At 42.1% G+C, this 20,217-nt stretch overlaps 1 protein-coding gene across 1 annotated transcript in view; it reads right to left on the bottom strand.

Annotated features, from left to right (window-relative positions):
* Positions 1–19,174, bottom strand: part of STMN2 (stathmin 2) — a 37,347-nt gene extending 18,173 nt beyond the window's left edge. The window contains exon 1 of the mRNA XM_036264051.1: positions 19,048–19,174. Within this exon, the coding sequence (XP_036119944.1) occupies positions 19,048–19,066 (19 nt within the window). The 5' untranslated portion in view covers positions 19,067–19,174. The remainder of the gene's footprint in view (positions 1–19,047) is intronic.
* Between the last annotated feature and the right edge of the window lie 1,043 nt (positions 19,175–20,217).

The raw sequence follows: 20,217 nt of genomic DNA, 5'->3' as shown, positions 1-20,217 counted from the left end.
GATAAATTAAGAAAATGGGAGGAAAAATGATAGGTATATTGTGCCCTAACTTGTGAGGAAGTCTGAACAGATGGTGATCAAGTAACATTGAACCTCACTGGTAACATGTGCCTCTTGGTAGGGTCTTCTGGTCACCACTGTAAGCCAAGGGAGAGCAAGTTCCTTGGGAAGGTGAAAACTCTCTGAAGATTGGTTTGGGCTCCAGTGACAGGTGTACCTTTTATTGGCCAGCAAGAAACAGATTCAACACCTGGGTGCTTTAAGCTACAGAATGTTAGATTGGGAAGGTCCTAAGAGAGCATTTAGTCAACTATCCACTCACCTCACCACCAATGAAACTGGCCCACAGAGGGCAAAGTCATATGTGGCCAATGACAAAGCTGGACCCCTGGATAAATGCAGTAAATCAATGTCAGGGTTGCCAACAGGCCCATCAATAACATCCCTTTTCACTATCAAAGTTCGGCCATTACATTCACCCGAGCAATAGGGAGCCACTGAACATTTCCAGATGAGAGGGTTACCTGATGAAAGCCCTTTCTTACATTTATTTGGCTACATTGTGCTGGAAAGACCTGCCACCGGGTGACACGCTTAAGAAGCAGCTGAACAAAGTTTGGTGGGTAATGCGGCATGGCTTTGGGAATGGTAGTGCCAGGGAAGAAGGAAGGGAAATGCGAGAGAATGTATGGAAGAAGAAGTGACAGGAAATAATATCTGAAGTGGGCCCAGGGCAGAAGGAGGGGGGAGATCCTTGTGGACAGTGGTCAGGGGAAGTTTCCCAGAGAAAGTGTTACTAAGATGGAGTCTAGTAGGTGAGTGTTCTTGCAGAAAATAGGGCGTGGGTGGAGGTACTGAAATGTGTACAATTTGGCTAAACTTTTGTATTAACACTAAAAAATACCCAGGCAAATGCACAGGCTATTAGAAACGTGCTACTATCTCACTATGGATATTTCATACTTTGAATTGACAACTGTTTTATATTGGTTTTTGGAAATCAGCGTATATTAATCTTTTCACAACACCCCAACACCAAGCACAGTTGTACGCATGTTTGCAAGGATGTGGGAGGCAACGAGTAATTCCACATACTCTTTTTCATAGTTGGTTGCTCTTGCTATTAACTATAATGTTTGCAAGTAGGTGTGTTTCTCCAGCGAATTCGTTTAAAATTCAACCCAGATGATGTATAATGATTCTATAGCAATATCCGCTCAACCTAATGATGTAGGAACAGTGACAGTTTTTCCACTCCTCCAAATGGCTACAGTGAACTATGGATAATGGTAACAGATATTTGTTGAGCACAAACAATGTAGCAGGCACGGTGCTAAGCTATTCACTTGCCTTTTCTCATTTAATCATCTCAACAAGGCTAGGAGTGGGGTACTATAGTTAGTCCAGACTTGGGCATGAAATAAAGATTCAGAGAAGTAGAGTCACTTGCCCAGCACACAATAGATCATAGTGTGGAGCTCAGTTTGAATGTAAGTATTTACTTCCTCCAACAATTTGCTCAGATTTGTTACACACACCTTCACTGTCTACATGATTTCTAACAAGAAAATAATAGGATTACTTTTTATTTATTAGTATATTAGGATTACTGATTTTTAAAATAAAGAGTCCAAGTCTTTTTTCTCTTCCCATTTTTCTTTGGCATTTATTGTTTAATTTGCACATGTGAATTCTGGACTCCGTGGCTACAAGTACGTACAGAGGTTTATAGAAATAAACTTTTTATTTTGGATTTGTGGATTTTACTTGGTGCAGATGGCTAGAAAACTCAGAGTCTCTCAACAAGAACTCTGAGTATGCATATTCTTATTATATGAGTAAGTTTACCCTTACACATTTATATTACAGCTAAGGAGATAGTGGCAATTATCTGGGTATTTTTAAAAAAACACTTTGATATTATTTGGATATTTTGAGAATGATATATTTTGGCAGGCAATTACCTGAAATTATTCTATTTTTCCCCTTTTTCCTGTGTTTGTATAAATCTGGTATATAAAAGTACCTCTTAATTTTATATGTGTTGTATTTCAACAAGAAAATAATGTATATTATTCATGACAATATGCCCCATGATTTAAAAAAAGCCAAATAAATAAAAAAAATTAAATTTCTACTACATTTGGCTTGTGTGAGAACGCACCAACGTGGGCTCTCATGCTTTGCTGTTATTTGATTTGGAATCAGTAGTGTTGGAAAATACCTTGTTCATTCTTTATGGGCAAATTTTATGGGACTCCTCAGTTTTGGCTAATGCCCAGTGTGAAGTGGTAATCTGTGTTAGGTTTCCTGTTAATGTGTGAAAGATAGCAAGGAATGCTCTAGAAATGTTATTACAGTGCTTCTTTGGGAGAAAATACCTCCTGCTGTCTGAATGGACCACCCATCTGTCTATGACCCTACGAGCAGTCACGCCGAGGACTGGGCATGGCCGAGGACGGGTGTTCCGGACGGCTGCCCTGACGGGTGCCCGGGTCTGTTAGCACTTTCTCCGTCTCCTTCCCTTTCTCATGTTTTCATGTTCGTCTCGTGGGGGCTGGGAGTTTCTTGGCTTCAGTACTTAGTTTGGATTCAACTTCAATTTCTGTTTTGAAAGCCTCTGGGCAGAACGTCCAGGATGAAACCAGATGGCACGTAGGGTGCAGGGTGTATACCCTGCCCCTGGTTTCACAGCCATCGGATTTGCATTGGTTTCTGAGGGATTGCGTTGGAAAATTTTCTGTATTTGAAGTTTACCAAATCTTATAAACATTGACTAACGGCACCTCTTTTCTTAGGGAAAAAAGATCTGTCATTTCCAGTGGAGGTGTCTTGAGGACCAGGCGCACTGGGGAGTAACGACCTGGTTGGCAGCCCCCACTGAATGAACAGCAGACAGCGGCAGAAACACTGTTCTCTGCTGCTCAGTGCTGAAGACCCCAGTCTTCCACGCACGATTATTAAACACTGAGCCCACACTTTCCCACCTCTTCTCATTGTATCCTCTACTCTCTTGGCCTCCCACTGTCTGAGCCTTAACATAGATGAGAATTGGTGACTTCTCAGCTCTTTTGTGGTGCCTGCTTTTTTATGTTATAAATTAGGTGCCTGATAGTCATTTTAACTTGATTTTGACCATATCGTATGTGTGTGTGTGTACATGTGCATGTGTGTGTGACGTGTTTGTAGTTTGATTGCTTTGGGGTCCTAGAGTCAGGTCAGATTATTTTCTACAAGTCAAATCTGTTATCTCATTTAGTAATAATTTTGGAACCTCCTTCACTGTGATTTTCTTCTTGAAAAACAAAATAGATTAAAGTGATTTTATTTAAAACACTTGCATACTAGATTGGTTTGAATTTGGGCCTTAAAAAAACTTTGCTTGATGAATATATAATTGAGGATTCAACATGTAAATGAAAAATACATCTCAGATTTAAAAAAAATCTATTTTAACATCCCAGCAGATTACTGATATGAGGTAATGTCCTAGATATTTCTGCTACAATGATGTCATGCTATTGGGTTTAGAATAAATATGGATCCAGTTTGTATTCATCCTGCTCACCTTCCCCACAAGATTACTGTCTCCTGAGCTAGAGTGACTAGGGAGGTTGTGGAAGATTAATATTTGATCAGCCAAAGCAGCATGCTGCTTCTGTAGGAATAGATATAGAATCAAATGAAGTAAACTCTGCGAAGATCAAAGCTGTACAGACCATCATTGGATTGTACAGACACATAGGAGCCTCTTAAATTTCAATTAGATTGATTCTTGGCAAAGCAGTTGTGACAAGGAAAATAAATTGGATGACACGCATCATTCCTTGCGATCAACATTGTAATGAGGACAGTAAATTGTACCAACCTGGGGCCGCGCCTTACTGGTGATGACGGGTAAGCACCTGGAGTGTAATGAGAACACCACTACACGGGGCAGGGTTTTGTCCATTTCGATGAGAGAAATTCTTATCATCCTCCATGGAGACCGAACTACACGGTGGTGGACAGGAGTCACAGAAGCACTTTATTCTGTCTAGTTTTTAAGATTTGATTACCAAGCCTGATTCTGGGTACTTATTTTTTCTTAAGTCCCCAATACTACCAGGAAGTGGTAACAAGGTAAAAGGACAGAGTCTGTCTCCCTGCATGAGCGTCGTTCTCACATAAGAGCGACTCTTCCCTCCCCTTCCCTCCATCTCCTGAGCTGCATGTAGGTGCCACTTGAGGTGGCTGTGACATTCTCTGAATTGTGTCTCCAAAAGAGCTGAATGTGGCCCCCAGGTGATGTAAATCTCCCACCATTACTTCTTAAATTTTGGGCCCAAAGAATAGAGAAATACTTTGTATTTATTCCTAATTCAGCAAAACTCATAATACTTCCCTATGCCTCCTACTTGTTGCATTGATGGGGTCAATTTCTGGAGTCAGAAATGTTTTGGTCATCGCTGGTATGGAAGTTGACTTCCTTGTTTGCATTGTTGTAATGTGTGGACACTCTCCAGAAAATAAGTCCCAGCTTCTCCTTCTCTTGGATTTTAGAATGAAGTCTGACTGCCGTATGTAACTGTCGGGTGAGGTGTAGAAGGCTAAATATGTGTGAATTGCCTATGTTCTCAGTGAAAGCAGGGGCTTTCAGAAATGGAAAATGTGAGACATTTATTACAAGTGCAAAATGGAAACTTGTACTATAAGATTCAGATGATTTTGTCTCAGTTAATGAGCCTGTTGACTCTTGGCTTGAACTGACTGGTGGTTTCGATTCTGAGGATACACACATTGGATTCAGAGGAATCCTATATATGATCAGGAGATGAGCTGCCTGTCTTCAGAAAATGGAATATGCTAATTCATAGAGAACATGAGAAGAAACAGTTTAAGCAGAAGCTCTGCAACAATTTGTGTGACAAACCCATCGGTCATAACCTAATTTAATTCCTCTGCCAATGAAAATTTGCTGGAAGTTCAGAGACTATTTCTTTTCTTTTTTCCCCCCATTTTCCAATGTTTTAATGAAAACTAAAACTACAATAACATCAACATCATCTACAAAATTACAAAGTATCATACTTTTCATTAGAGGTTTATTCATAGAAGCATGTCACATATTCAAAGACAAAGGCAGGGCCACATATCTGAATGCAGAGACTATTTCTTGAACAAGTTGCACATAAGCCTCTGTTACCCTGATGGGGTAAAGCTGTGCATTCCAAGGGGTCCCTATTGTTGCAGTAGTTCTAGTGTGTCTTTCAAAACTCGCGTGACTTACAGTAGTTACTAGCACCAACTGTGAACTAAAGGACTATTTTATAATTCGGTGTTTGTGCCAGATAGTGCTCATTAAGGTTCCATTGCATGGACTAGAATCCTCACCTGGGTAAGTCTGTCACCTGAGGCTTATAGCATTCTTCCCAAATGCTTCCTTAGGAAATAAAGGATGTGTAGGTAATTCATAGTAACTATTTCAGACAAGGGCCACAAAAGTCTCAGGTAGGTTTCATTTGCTTCCAAAAACCTAAGGAGAATTCTAGCCTTATTCAACGAAACTTGGTAAAATGCACGATATGGAACGTTTCCTCAACATTGTCCTGCAAACTAGATTTTCAAATCACATTTATTAGATGGCTATTTTAGTCATCCATTCAAAAGCTGTGCAGGAATGCTTATGTAACTGGCGTAGTGGGCAAACACTAAACAGTCAGGGAGTATTTTCCTCTGAATGAAAACAGGTCTCAGGACGAATTTGTGACTCATACTTAAGTGACATGTCCTACAGTCGCTTTGGGTCAAGGAGAATAGAATGAACAAATAGATATTTAAAAAAATAAAGCATATCATTATTGTCAGGGTTTCGAACTATTCGGTATTTAAAAAACAACTGCAGTGGTATTATTTCTGACGTCTCTGGAGGATGTGAATGGACTTGGAGGTGAGAGTCGAGCACCGTATGTTCAGCTCCGCGTGTCTTTGTCCTTAGTGTCCATTTTAGAGGCAGTTGGCGTGTGAAAGGGATCCTTCGGGAATCTAAACATGCTCTGAAAAATGCTTTTTTTGTTTTGGAAATCAAACGTGACTTCCTTCAGCTTTGGTAGGTAAAAGCTCATTTTCTGAAACAGGATTCGTCAGAGCACATACCAGAGTATTTTCACAAGTATCGTTTTCTGCAGGAGCGAAAAGCAATTTACAAAGCACATGAGTCAGGTCTGAGGCCCCTGGGTTCCACCGTCAGTTTTCTGTCACAAACAGGATTCCAACACACAAGACAACGTAGTCCAGGATACTTTTTGCACCTTTCATGCCCTTTGTGTTTCTTCTGGTTATTTGGAAATAAAAGTGCTTCCAAGAAATGGTCGTTTCCGGCAGCGCGAAAGTTTTGCATGCTCCTGCTACGACAAGTGTCGCTTTGCTAAGTTACTATTTTTTTTCATGCCGAAATATCACTTTGCTTCTTTTGGTAATAAAGCCAATGGCCACAGAGAAGATAAAGTAATGGAAAATTGGGTCTTGATTTACTTGAAATAAGTAATCACATGGCATAAATAACTCAGAAAGATTTAAAAAGCGACCGTATGGAAGTTGTCTTGCAGGTTGATTTCACAGTACACGGAACCCATAACGTATGGATAAGAAGCCCCGAGAGACCAGGCTAGTTTTCACACTTTGGGGAAATAGATCACATTTGGTTGTTGTGTTTTGTTTTTCTGTTTTTATGAAGCTGGTTGACTTGGATTGGTGGGCACTATTTTTCAAAAAGGGGTACTTAATGTTCCTCAATTTACATGTTTAGATTATTAATAAGTTTTGGTTATGTGTTATTTGTCAAGAATGACATCTTCCCTTTCAATTAGTTTAGGAAATTAGTTATACTTTTCAGCCGTGCAGGCAGGACAGGAGTCTGGTGTTCTGTCCCAAGCCACAGTGTCCTGCACAGCTCTCTGCAGCAGGTTGTAAAACAGCTTGTCTCCGTGCATCACCAACACGGGGCAACTGCGCTTTTTAAAATTTCACTTAAAAACTTCAACAAAAGGAATCCAATTCTTTCGAAGCTGTTTAAGTCACTATTTCTTCAATGTTACTCCTGAACTAAGAAAAAAAAAAAAAGTTCATCCTAATGACTGAGTTTCATTTTCTTTTATTTGCTGTACTACTAAACGTTTTTTAAAACTAAGTTTTTGGTTGGTAGAAGAGAGGCCGTGTTTTTCTCTTTCTTTGTGTGTTGGTGAGACATTTCAGAACCTTGCCAGATTTTATTATTTTTTTTTTAAAGGAGGAAATGTCTACATTTTCTTTCAAGCTGAGCTCCCCTTCCCAGCGCAATATGTCCTGACCCTGGAAGGATTTAAACTGTATTAATGCCTTAAGGTGAAGCTCCTCATTTGTCCCTCTTTCATGTTTCTGGGGAAGTGGGTGCATATTTTATCTGTACTTTAGGGCCTAAAGTGTGAAAAAAATATAGAATATTTTTATCTGTAGACTGTTATTATCATCAACAGTATCTAATTTGAACAAGGACTGTATGACACTTGTAAGTGTAAGCACGTATTTCTATGAATATGTCTGCATTTATGTCATAATGTAATTCCTAGTTTATGTGCCATACATGTATATGAATTGATATTTTGGAGGCAAATGGAATAGTTCAAATGCTCTTCTATATGGGTAGCCAGCTACCCTGCCTTAGGCTTTGTAAAGCCAGAGGCCAGGTGAATGAACGCTAATTTGATTTCTCAGGAAATCTTTCTTATCCTAATAATGAGCTTCTGGTAACATCTTATAGATTTTTTTTTGATTGGCACCAGAAACACTATTGATTGAAAAGGTATTACTTTCATGAAAGACTCAGAGAATAATACTAAACTCTAAGAATCCACACCCTTCCCCCACTATAGTCGGCTCAGGAACACTCTTTTTGTAGTGTCTGGTTCGAGTATCCTCCTTGTGTTTATTGACTACTAATGGGTGGAGGGGAGGAGGGTTAAGCAGATCTAGATTAAAACGAAAAAAACAAAAAACAAAAGAACCTGGAGTTGCCTTTACCTGTGAAAGAAAAGATCTGGCTGAAGGAAGCGTGTAGAAGATGGAAATAGGAGGCAGATCGGAGCCAGGCAGCGAGGAGACTAGAGAGGCAGGAACAAGGGATTCTGTTACTGACAAGTGGGGAGGTGGTGTGGGATTTGATTGACATGGATGGTTTAATAAGATTTTAAGAAAGAAACTGTGTGTGTGTGCATTTCTGTGTGTGTGCGTGTAATGTAATTCCCCCTTTCTTGCTCTTCACGAGACCTTATTGCAGACTTCTACGTTTCAGTATTCCTGGAATCAGGGTTTACCTCGACTGAATGTGACGTTTTATGTTGATGAGCCTTACTGGGTAGGTAAGAAGGGTGAGTTTTCATTGATATATACATTTGAAGTGGGATGAGCTATGAAGCATGACAGAGAAACGTAAGATGAGGAATAAACACAGGAGAAATGTACTTGTAGTTCTGGCGTTACTCCAGGGGGTTGTCCTGGAGAACCGCTATATTGGCAGCTGCATCATATATGGAATACCAGTTCTCCCTCTACTACAGGGATTATTGAGTAGTGATCACATCCTAAATTCTAAGCAATTTTTTGTAGATTTGTTATTACATGTGGAAAATCACAAAGTAATCAGGATTTCTAAAAGCACATACAAATATTGATCATGCTGTATGCCTGAAATTAATATAATGTTATATATCAATGATATATCAAAATGTTAGATTTTTACTTTATTTTGAAATTTAAAAATAATATGTTTTTATTGTTTTTAGAGAGCGAGAAAGAGAGAGACATCAATGTGAGAAACATTGACCAGTTGCCTCCTGTATGCTCCCCAAGCAGGGATTGAACCTGCAACCTGGGCATGTGCTGTGACTGGAAATTGAACTGGCAACCTTTCAGTGCACAGGACGATGCTCAGGCAGCTGAGCCATACCAGCCAGGGCTAGGTTTTGACTTTAATGTTTTTATTTAGTGTTTTCATCATTCATCTTGAGCAGCAGTTCTCAACCTTGCTAATGCCACGACCCTAAGGCCACCACAGTTCCTCATTATGGTGACTCCCAACCATAAAATTATTTTTGTTGCTACTTCATAACTGTAATTTTGCTACTGTTATATCTTAGGCAACCCCTGTGAAAGGGTCATACAACCCCCCAAAGGGGGTCACGACCCACAGGTTGAGAACCGCTGATCTAGAGGGTCTGGAAAGGGGATTGATATTTTTATTACAAAGTGCTTAAAGTTCAGTTGTTTACTTAATCCTCTTAAGCACCCTGTGATTTAGATGGTACTATTGCCCCCTTTCATAACTGATAAAACTGTGGTCTATACATCATAATGTGCTCAAGGACCATCAGCTAGTGAATAGGGAAGCAGGGTGCTTTCCCTTACACAGAACAGAAACGTTTCCTGACCTGCCCATTTTTTTGCAGAACTTAATAGTACTGCTTTTAATTTTCATGAAATTTTGCATTCTTTTGAGCTCCATGACAAGTTGCTTTTCTTATATACAGAGCTTTCCCTTTCTGCTTTTAACTTCTGGGGGCAGCTTTAAACCAAATGTCCAGCACACTTGACTATGTGGTCCTGGATGGCTTTGCTAGGATGGGCTCGTGTAGCTGCTGGGGGTGGTGGGCACTCAGCGGGCAGAGAAGGTCCAGGTGATGTGGAGCCAGAAGAAAACTGTGTGCTGTTTTACCTCTGGCTTGTCAACCCTCTCACATTTCCCATGTTTGCTTGCGGAGGTACCCTGCTTTGCCCAGCGACTCTCTGCTTGGCCACTGCCATGTTGGGCCACCTTCCCTTAGAGAACGTTGGGTTGGGAGAAAGTTGCTTCTTCGCAGCCAGTGCTCATTAACATGAAAGGATTTTAAAGAAGAACCTTTTGGAGCTGAGCACAAGCCCTTCAAAATATGATGCTCTTATCTGGGCAAGTCATTCAACTTTCATTTCAATTTTTATTACTTAGGAAATATTTTTCAAAAGCAAAACCACTCAGTTTCCGACGATGCTCCTTGCTGCCTGTTACTCATTGTGAATGCATGTGCATTGGCGTTTTCATGAATAAAACATCCAGCTATTCCATCTAACTGACAATGAAAAATGCAACCCCTTGCATTTATATGGTGCTTGACAGATAGGAATCACTTTCATGTTTGTTTCATTTTAAGACACAGTAACATGTATACTGTGCCTGTCTCATAGGCATTATATAAAGATTAAGAAGGATGAAATGGGTGATTATTTTCTACAGACTACAAGGTCCAGTGTAGGTAGATCATGCTACCTCTTAAATCCTTTTGAACATCTTCCAATCATCTGTTTGTCTACTCTTTTTTTTTTTTTTTTAATTATAAAAGGAAAGAGTTGCCCTGAAGTTGAATGAAAAGATTTTGAAAGTGACTGGAATCTTAGCTCATGTACTCTGTGCATCATAAGACTAGAATTGACCTGCAATTTTTTGTGTTTTTGAACAATGATAGAGAGAAGGATGCTAACAGGCACTTGTGAGACAAAGCTAGGACTTAAATAACAGCTGTAGATGTCAGTGTGGGGATTAAAAGCTCTAGGCAGCAAGAAAGACAGTTATGTTCTGTAGCAGGGCCCCCAGCGAGGTGATAGTCACTCTGTCCCCGTCCACAGCCTGAGAGGTTGGTGCCCTTCCCCTTAGAGCCTCGAAGTGATCACAGTGACGTTTTCATGAGATCCTCTGGCCTCAGCTTTGCAATGGCCAATATATTGTAACTTGAGCTTTACCATGGGAGATTGGTCTCTATCCACCGGGAAGCCCGGACTGAAAGATCACTATTTAGGTGTACAATGAGTAGTTCTGTTGAGTGAAATTAAACTATATGGCTGCATTTTGTAGGAAAAAAACCTTCCAAGAGACGGAGTAGAAGGCTAAAATTGAAACTTTAAAATGCTCTCTCGTACAGGTATTTGTGGGACTAGGTTTAGCTACATTGCATCCATTTCTTTGAATCCTGCTCTAAAGACATCCAACTAAAAGACAGACAGATTCGTATTACTGAAGACCACTGTTGTACTAAGTCCTTGTCGCAATGACGCTGAACAGACTCTGACATCAAAGCGCAGCTGCCCAGGAAGAGTAGATGCCAAATAAGCATTCTTACGGTAGTGCTTTTGTAATGATTTCGGTTAAAAAAATAAATCATTCTCGGGCACCATTCTTCTTAATGTGTTATATAAGAACTGTCCTTACCTATTCTGATCACAAACACATTTTTGGAATCTCATAGTTCTTTAAGTGTTACATATTTTAACCTGGAGGTCTGCAACATTACTAATGAGGAAATTCTTCAATTTGTTGCTGTGGTTTGAGTGTATAAGGTGTGGCTTCTTAAGTGTGATTCCTGGAGAAGCTGTCTTTCCAGATGACTTGCAAAGTGATTGCTGAGGTGCATTCATTAACCTTTACATTCACATAAAAGTGTTTTGTGAGAACAAATGTACACAAAATGTTATCTTTAATCACAGCTAATAAAAATGGATTATATAAACACAGGTTTCGCTGCTTTAAATGTCTCCTTGACAAATGCCAGGCATGACTCCTTTATTCAAAGGTAATTAAGAATGTCTCAGGGTGTCACCGCCTTCCGGCGGATCCCACCGGATGCCTTGGAGGTGGTAGGGTGGAGAGTCCTGAAGTGATATAGAATGATGAGAGTGAATGGGGATGCCTCGGGTGCATATTTCTTTTAGTTCTGATTTATTTCATTAGACAAAGGATTAGAATTGAATAGCTAGAGTTTATGGGAGGAGTCAAGGATCTATTTTGAAATGCGTTAACCATGGTGACACTGATTAAATTAAGTCAATATTTTCCCCTGAGTCTTGTCATCAGAGTGTGTCCACGTCGGAAGTCCCTGCTGCCTTTGGCTCCCCTTTCAGAGAGCCCTGTGCTCCATACGTTACAACCCCCAAGACTCTCAGCTCTCTTCCCCCAAAACCCAAATCATGGCAACTCTTTGAATAAGTCCCAGGTTAGCTATTAAAACTAGTCATCAGCCCTGGCCGGTTTGGCTCAGCGGTTAGAGCATCGGCCTGCGGTCCAGAGAGACCCGGGTTTGGTTCCCGCTAAGGGTATGTACCTTGGTTGCAGTTTGTCCCCGGCCCTGGTTGGTTGTGCGGGTGGCGACCACTCGATGTTTCTCTCTCTCTCTGTTCCTCTCTCTCCCTCCCACTCTATCTGAACAAAGAATGGAAAAATGTCCTCGAGTGAGGATGATTAAAAACAAAACAAAACAAAAAAAACTAGTCATCAATGTGAAGTTACTCCTCTTCCAGGTGAGTCAGTACTTAGAAAGGGTTAGACCATTTCAGGTCTATTCATCTAAATGTTGGCATCATAGGTTTGATCTTCCTGATGGGAACACCCAATAGGGAGCAGGTACGAAAGTGTCTGGTACTGGTTAAAGAGAATCTGGAGCCAGTGGCCTGGGCCCAAATTCTGGATCTGATGAACTGTGTGACCTTGGGAAAGTCACTTTACCTCTCTGTGTCTCAGTTTCCCCACCTGTAATAATAGCTACTTTTTAGGAGACTTGGGCAGTTAACATAGCTAATTGTGTGAAGTGTTTAGTGCCTGGCAAGTTATACAAAGGTTAAATAAATAAATAAAAGTCACTTCTTATAGACATTTTGAAATCTTTGTCTATGCCAGAAAAATGATTAAGAGAAAGTGATGTCACAGTAAAATTGTCAACTAAAGGACCAGCCAATAAATGTTTTGGCTAAGCTTTGAAGGTTGTCAGGATTGGATTTTTGTTATCTCCAAATGAGGGAGACACACAGCCACTGCAGACTGCCAGCATTATAGTCTGAAATGCACATGACTTTGTGATGCTGTCTTAGCATGCTTTCTTTTTTCTTTAATGTACCAAAAGTTGCAAAATTGAAAATTTCCTAGCTTTTGAGAGACCCCGAAATGAACAGTTAACAACAATAACAGAGGAATTGATAATGTTTAATGAAACTTCATGTTGAATAACAGTATCTCCTCCCAATTTTGTGGCCAGTTTTACTTGGGACCTTTTTAGTACCCTATTTAGAAAACACTGCATTTCTAATTTGAGACACTATTTCATGTGTAGCATTGTTTTTGCAGGATAACATTTCCAGAAGTGTGGTAATGTCTGCATGGGCAGCCACCCACTGCACGGAGGGACTGACATGTGATATCTTTGCTGATAGTTCTCGAGACCATATTTCCCTTCTGGGTTGACTTTCTCAGAAAGTGTTAAGAAAACAAAGGGAGGTCCTTTACCTACTTGAGTAAGCAGAAAGCACACAGATAAATCTATTTTCAGCTCTGCAGCCATACTCAATCATGAATTTCCTCATGAGATGTCCAGGAAAAAATTCTGTTAGAGAAATTGGGTGAATAGGAAGTGTGGGACACATTGAGAGGCTGTTTTAATGCAGTTCACTCTCTTTTTTAATTGCTTCAGTATGTGGAGGATTGGCAGAGAATTAACTGTGTGGCAAATGGGGTGTCAGACTCCTACACAACTAAACCCTTCTGAGTTGAATTCATTGTTTTGTAAATATTAGTAAGCTAGTGATACTGGACATTGATTTATCAATACTTCTCAACTGTGCCACAAGCCACATTCATTTTTCTTAGACGTGAACACACACACACACACACACACACACACACACAGCCAAATGCTCATTTTCAACATTTCTCCTGAAGATCTTTTGCTGCAACAGGAATATACATATTCAAATCCAATTAAGAGAGTGATGGCACAAATATAACTTCAGAGGAATCAAATTCCTAAGCATATAAGTTTGGAAGTGAAATATTTTGTAAAGTTGGCCATGGACTTGAAAATATGAAAGGGACATGTGTATCGCAAATTGTGTATTTCTGAAACTGACCTGTTCGGTGGTTAGAGTCAGCTCTGGGAGCTCGTTAGGAATATGCAGGATGTCTGGCTGAACCAGACCTCCTATCAGAATTCACATTTTAATGAACATCACAGGTGATTCATATGCACACTAAAGTTTGAAGAACACAGTCACGTGAAACCATTAAAAACCTTGCACATGGATTATACTTAATATAATAATTAATGCAATAATGAAATATAAGAGAAAAATTTCTCTACCAATGCAAACATAAAGAAAACCCCACTTTTGATGACCCTATAAATTAGTTATGTTTGTTTTTGGTACCATTCCTCAGTAGCACATTGTATCTATTTTACCTAGGAGCCCACAAGCTCTTGAAGGTGGCCACTGACATTCAGGAATGTCCCCAACATTGAGCACATTTTAAATAAATGAATAAATAAACAATGTTTTTGTTTAATTTATTCCTTTATTTAAACATGAATATAGTCTGTTCCTAAGTAATTTTTCTATTACTATGGACCATTTTCTATTTATCCACTAGCCCCCCAATTAACATCAATGATATTACAGTAAAAATGTAATACAACTAGAGAGTAAAATTGTATGAGAATACATAATTAATCAGGTTCACAACCTTTTTTTATCCACTAGGGTAAAGCATAGCACTAAAGTATTGCATAAGGAATTGAATAAGCCAATAAAACAACAAAATTTCATGAAAAACTGGTGTTTGAAAGTGGGTTTAAATTAATCTTCCTCTTTAGAGAACTTGATTGCCCTCTAGTGGGGGGAAAAGTTAATGCAGACTCCAAGGTTTCCAATTGAGAGAATCAGGAGAGGGAACCAGCTTTGGTACTGGAAACATGTGGGTCACTGGTCAATTTGGTATTTCCCCCCTGTCTGGCAAATTTCTTGCATTTTTTATATAAAACCATACATACTGTAACCACAGAATAAAGTGTGTTTTTGCAAAACCAAAGGGGAAATTGGTGTTAGATGGAGTTAGCTAGCAGCAACTTGGGGTCGCCACGCCCAGAGCAGGAGCCACCTGCTGGGAGGCCAGCTGCAGCTGTCTTAGGTGAGGAACCAGCTACAGGGGGGGAATGGGGCACATAGTCAGTCTCATTCCATCGGATGAAAAATGGTGACTGATAAATCAGAGATTTTTTTCTGAAGATGGTCTGGATTTATCAATGAGAAAATATCCCCAATTAAATCTGTAATTGATTCATCTTCCATGCACTTTTTAATTATACGGACTTAACTTAAAATTATGATTGATAGCAACTACTAAATAGTCACAGAATTAAGGAACTATTTTGATCCTAAATTACAGGGAGGAAAAACATTGGATCGTGTGAGTCGGCTTTCTGGAACTCGGCAGCATTTCCGTCACTGAGAATGAAAACATATTGGGCCAAATGATCGAATGCTTCTTCCACAACCTATCCATTAATAATAGGGAAAAACCCCAAAGTAAGTAAAAGTATTTTTAATGCAACAGATAAAACCCTGCTAAAAGTGTTAATGACTAAGGGCAGAAGCAATTTCTCTAACAATTAAAATACTCTCCTCCCCCTTAGACTAGAATAATTCACTACAAATCTGTAAATCACATCACAAAACCTTTGTGAATTTTAGCTAACAAAATTCTGATTTCAATATTACAAATCAGTCGTTTAATGTATTATTTTAAAATATACTGTACTTTCTTTGAGATCATTTTAACATGCATATATGCATAGGTAAACACCACCAGTGTATTAATTTATACCATCGCAGGAGTAAAGTGATCTGCATTGGGCTGAAAGGGGTCACATAATGCTTGCTGCAGGCTCAGCTTTATTTTGCATATATATGCAAAAGTAAGCTTACAGTTTGCTTTGTATAAACTTAATACAATAATAAATAAATAAATAAATAATAATAAAATAATAAACTCTGTTTTGTGTACTCACAACTGTATACCTACTTTTGTCCACCCCTGTATATTTCTGTATGATTAGTTGATAAGCTAGTGCTATTTCTCTCACTTTATCCTGAAATCTTGACCAAACCCTGACCTACTCACTTCTGTTATTTATCCATCCATTTAGAAGGTGACCACTTCATTAGAGACGATATGGGGAATATACTACGCACCTAGTGCAATCATGCCGAATACAATAATTGTTTAATGAATCAAGAAAAAGCACCCACCCTGGTGATTAATTGATTATGCTTTGCAACTGGAATGATTTCAAAATCCATTATTTTAACATCACTGAGGTAGTGACTCTCCATGATTTGCAGATGCAACTTGCCTGTGTGGTATTTGGGGTGGGGTTTTTATTAATGGCATGTTGGCTACCATTTCATGAGCCATGTTTCTGTGTAGAATTGAGACCGTATTAAGAATCAGCAATGGGAAGAACAGTTTTTGGGAAAAAAGTTAAAATTTTGTGTCCAACCTATATTTATGTATTTGTAAATATAACCTTATACATAGTGACAATTCAAAGATCTCAATTACATGTGTGCATCTCCACCCGTTGCAGCCATAGTTCTCTGCAGAGAATTTTTCAGCAATCTTGAGCACACAAGCCCTGCCCTTAGCAAGCACCTGCACATATATATCCGACTCACATGCATACACATCATCTCCAGAAAACATGAAAATACGTTTGCTTTATAACGTAACCTAAACAAATGGACACAGAATTCCTGTTTTTGGCGGAGGCGAAGGAGGAGTAGGAGAAAGACACGGCAAGGGTTAATACTTAATCAAAGGCAATCATTCAAACCTTTTGAACAAATCGGATGATTTGATATAATAACAACACTGATGATGAGTTTGTAGCCGCATTCCCACCCTCTGGGTGCTAGGGTGCTGGAGCAGAGCTCAGAGCCAGATTGCCTCATCTCCCATTCTCAGAACCTTCCAGGACTTTCTGGTGAACCTCGGATTGTGGGAAGCAGGGGTAGCTCAGGACACTGCGCAGAAACCAGTCTCCCAGGATGCACCCACGGGGGCCAGCGCCCAGCTCGGCCGGGAGGGCAGGGCACGTTAGGGGCTCTGCAGGGCTGCCTGGCTCCAGGCGCCAGCTCCGCCACTTGCGCCCCCACCCTGCTGTTGTTGGGTCCAGCCCCAGCTGCGAGGGGTGGAGCCAAGCCGCACCCGGCTTCGAGGGTCCCTCCTAGGGAAACTGCTCAAGTGGTCCCCATCCGGGGCATCCAGGAGAACGGAGTGTGCACGGTGGGGTGTGGGCTTGGGCTGCAGAAAACAGTCCTTAGCTCTACGAGCTGTGGGAACTGACTGTGGGAATCGAGGCGAGAACCACCCCCCACCCCCACCCCTGGCAGGGGTCACCTCTGAGGTCTGCCACCCATTGGGGTGGGGCCACGCCATTGTGTGGCCGCGCGCTGGGCTTCAGACAACCTTTCCGCAGAGCCACGCTGGGTGACTGAGCACATGGAGGGGGCAGGGAGGTTCCAGGTTGCAGGGCTGGAAAAGGAGCCCCAGCCGTCCCCCCAACCCCCTTCTCATCCAGCCTCCTTTCCCAGCCCAAACTCCGAGTCCAAGGTCTTCCCAGCTCCTGGCGGAGGGTGGGGCAAGGGCTGAGCTGTCCGGGGTACCCCCAGGTGCTTCTCCTAGTGCCTCACCACACCAGGTCCCTGGGGAGCGCAGTGTCCAGCCAGAGACCTCTGCCCCTCCCGGGGCCACCAAGTCCCGGAACTAGGGGGCACTTGCGGAACAAGGCAAGCTGGAGATGGAGGCCCTGGATGCCGAATCTCCTTCGGGCTCTGACTCCATTGGCAGCCTCTTTGATCTAGGCTGAGCTTATGAAATTTGCCAATATTTGGCTCTGTCTGACCTACAAAACGGATATTTCACGTGGCTCAATTTAAGACCTTGGCCTCTTTTGTATTTGGATTACACACACACACACACACACACACACACACACACACACAGTCTCTAGGTTCCAGAAGCATTCCCTCAAAATGATCAAAGGAGTTTAAAGAAGCCTTTATCTGTGTCTATGCCTAATCACCCTTTGCATCCTGGTTTTGAAAAGAAAAATGTTAACCCACTTTCTCTCTCTGTAAAACAGAACAATGAGGCCAGGGTGGGGAAGGGGGGCGGCGATGCTCTGGTTGCACTCCCAAGCGAAGGCTGGGAGTCAGGAGTGCCCTTGCGGGTGTGGCGCAGTGTTTCCCGGAGCTGGGCTCCATGGGGTCCTGCTGGAGCTCCCCCACCGCGTCCCCTTTCGGCTGGAGACGCTGCACTGGGCTGGGGGGTGGGGCGCCTGTGAGGTTCTGCACAGGGTGGGGCCGCCCGCATTGTGCGCCCAGCCTGCAGGTGCCTCCCTCAGGGACCCAGCCTCTTCACACAAAGAAACCCCACCCCAGCGCCCGGGAAACTGCGGTCCTTCCACACCTCCCCACCACGTGTCCCCCCCTCCCTGCAGCTGCCCACCCTCGCCCTCCGCCCTCCCTTCCGTGCCTCCCGACTTACTCCCTCCTTCCCCTCCCTTCCCCTAAAACAAAGGAGCGTGGTGCCCCCCCCCCCCCCCCCCGCACCCCACCCCAGGACTAGCGGGTACTCCAGCCTGTGAGACAATACCATAAATCGGCCCATTCTGTTCTCCATCCACCCCTGGTCTCCACCCATCTTTCAAACAGCCTAGATGGGACCGCTTTGACTTTACATTTTTCTTTCCTCCCACCCCTTTTCTCTCCCTCATTTTCTTAAACAACAACAACAACAACAACAAAACTAAATAAGAGATAAAGGACATTACAAAGCACTTCCCAAAATTTCCCTTAACCCCATTTAAGGCAAATGTTAACGGTAGCCCCCTCCCCCCGTGACTGAACCTTAATTTTAAATACTGCATCATAATGATTCCCTACCCATGGGAAGGCAACTTACCTGCTTCTACTTTTAAAAAGAAATTCTTAGCTTTAGATTTCCAAGACCCCCCCCCCCTTCCTCTTGGCCCTGCCCAAACCCCCAGAGCCCCACCGCCCTTCCTGGTTTCTGTGTTACCCGTAATGTCTATAAAATATTTCCGAATGCCTTCAAAGTTCTAAGAGAGAAGGTTAGGGTGGGCTCCAGGTCAAGCTCAGGGAGAGCCAGGCGCGCTACCTTACCCATCGCTGTTTTAGCCATTGTAAGGATGTGCAGATGCTGAGCGGTGGCGAAGGCGAGGGGTCCAGCGACAGCAGCGAGAGCGCGAGAGAAGACTGAATAAGGCACTGAGTCTGCAGCGTGGGACCGAGCGAGAGAAAGAGCAAGAGGCAGGAGCCCATGAATAATTATCACCCAGAAGCTCAAGCAGATTGGCTCCCAAGGTCCCCTGACATGACTCGCGCAGAGTCAGAATCTCTGAGCATTAAATATTGATTGGCCAATGGTGCTGGAGTACAAAGTACCAGAATGCAATTTGAAGTGGAAATCAGTCCTTCCTCTGCAGCTCCCCCCCGTTTTGGGGGCCTGGTAGTACAGTCCAAGTAGAGTGGAGCCTTAGCCCAGAAGGCTCCTAGGTAGGAGCTAAGAACTGGGTTGTGCCTACCTGGGAGCCAGGAGGCTTGGCTTCATTCACACGTGTTTCTTTGCACAAATAGTCATAAACAAGGGAAAGGGATTCAGAGGCCTGAGAAGTCTTCCAACATTCTGACTGTTGGAAACAGCTGTTTGGACACTGTTTTTACTTGTTCATCTTTTCTCTTTGCCTTTGGTCCTGGATTCTAGTTTCCCAGGGTGACCCCATGTCCTCTGTGATGGCCACTCAGAGCAGAACTTCACCCTTGTCATTTGCCTCCAGCACAGCTGGACTCAGATGTCTCTGGACTCTTGAGGATCCCTCAGCAGAGCAAGGCCTGATGTTTTCTACTCTTGGCATAGACAAAAGGGGCTGTCTGGGCTGCTTGGGAATAGGGACAAGTAGTTATAATCTACCTGGGGACTTTGTGGAAGAGGATGAGAGTTAGCCTCCTGTGCCTGCGTCCTGTCCATCTGGTAGCAGGGCAGAACCAGGTTGATTGGTTGCTCTGAGCATCGGAGGAGCCACAGGTGGGTAGGTGCCATGCTGGCCTGCAAATGTAAGATTACAGGGGTTGAAACCTGAGTGACCTAGCCATGTCTCTAAGGAGAACCCTTTCCACTGAAGTCAGAGTAAAGATAAAAGGCATGGTCTGGAGCTTTTTTTTTTTTTTTGAGATCCAGAGACTCCATCTCTCTAGGCCAAGGGCAGTTGTGTGCAAATTTCTGGTTCAACAGTGTGGTATATGAGGATCTCCAGGACCACCTGCAAAAAGTGA

Source organism: Molossus molossus, unplaced genomic scaffold (assembly GCF_014108415.1).
Source record: "Molossus molossus isolate mMolMol1 unplaced genomic scaffold, mMolMol1.p scaffold_m16_p_16, whole genome shotgun sequence".
Classification (NCBI taxonomy): Eukaryota; Metazoa; Chordata; class Mammalia; order Chiroptera; family Molossidae; genus Molossus; species Molossus molossus.
The sequence above is the reverse complement of the archived record's forward strand: the minus strand, read 5'-3'. Positions and strand labels throughout refer to the sequence as shown.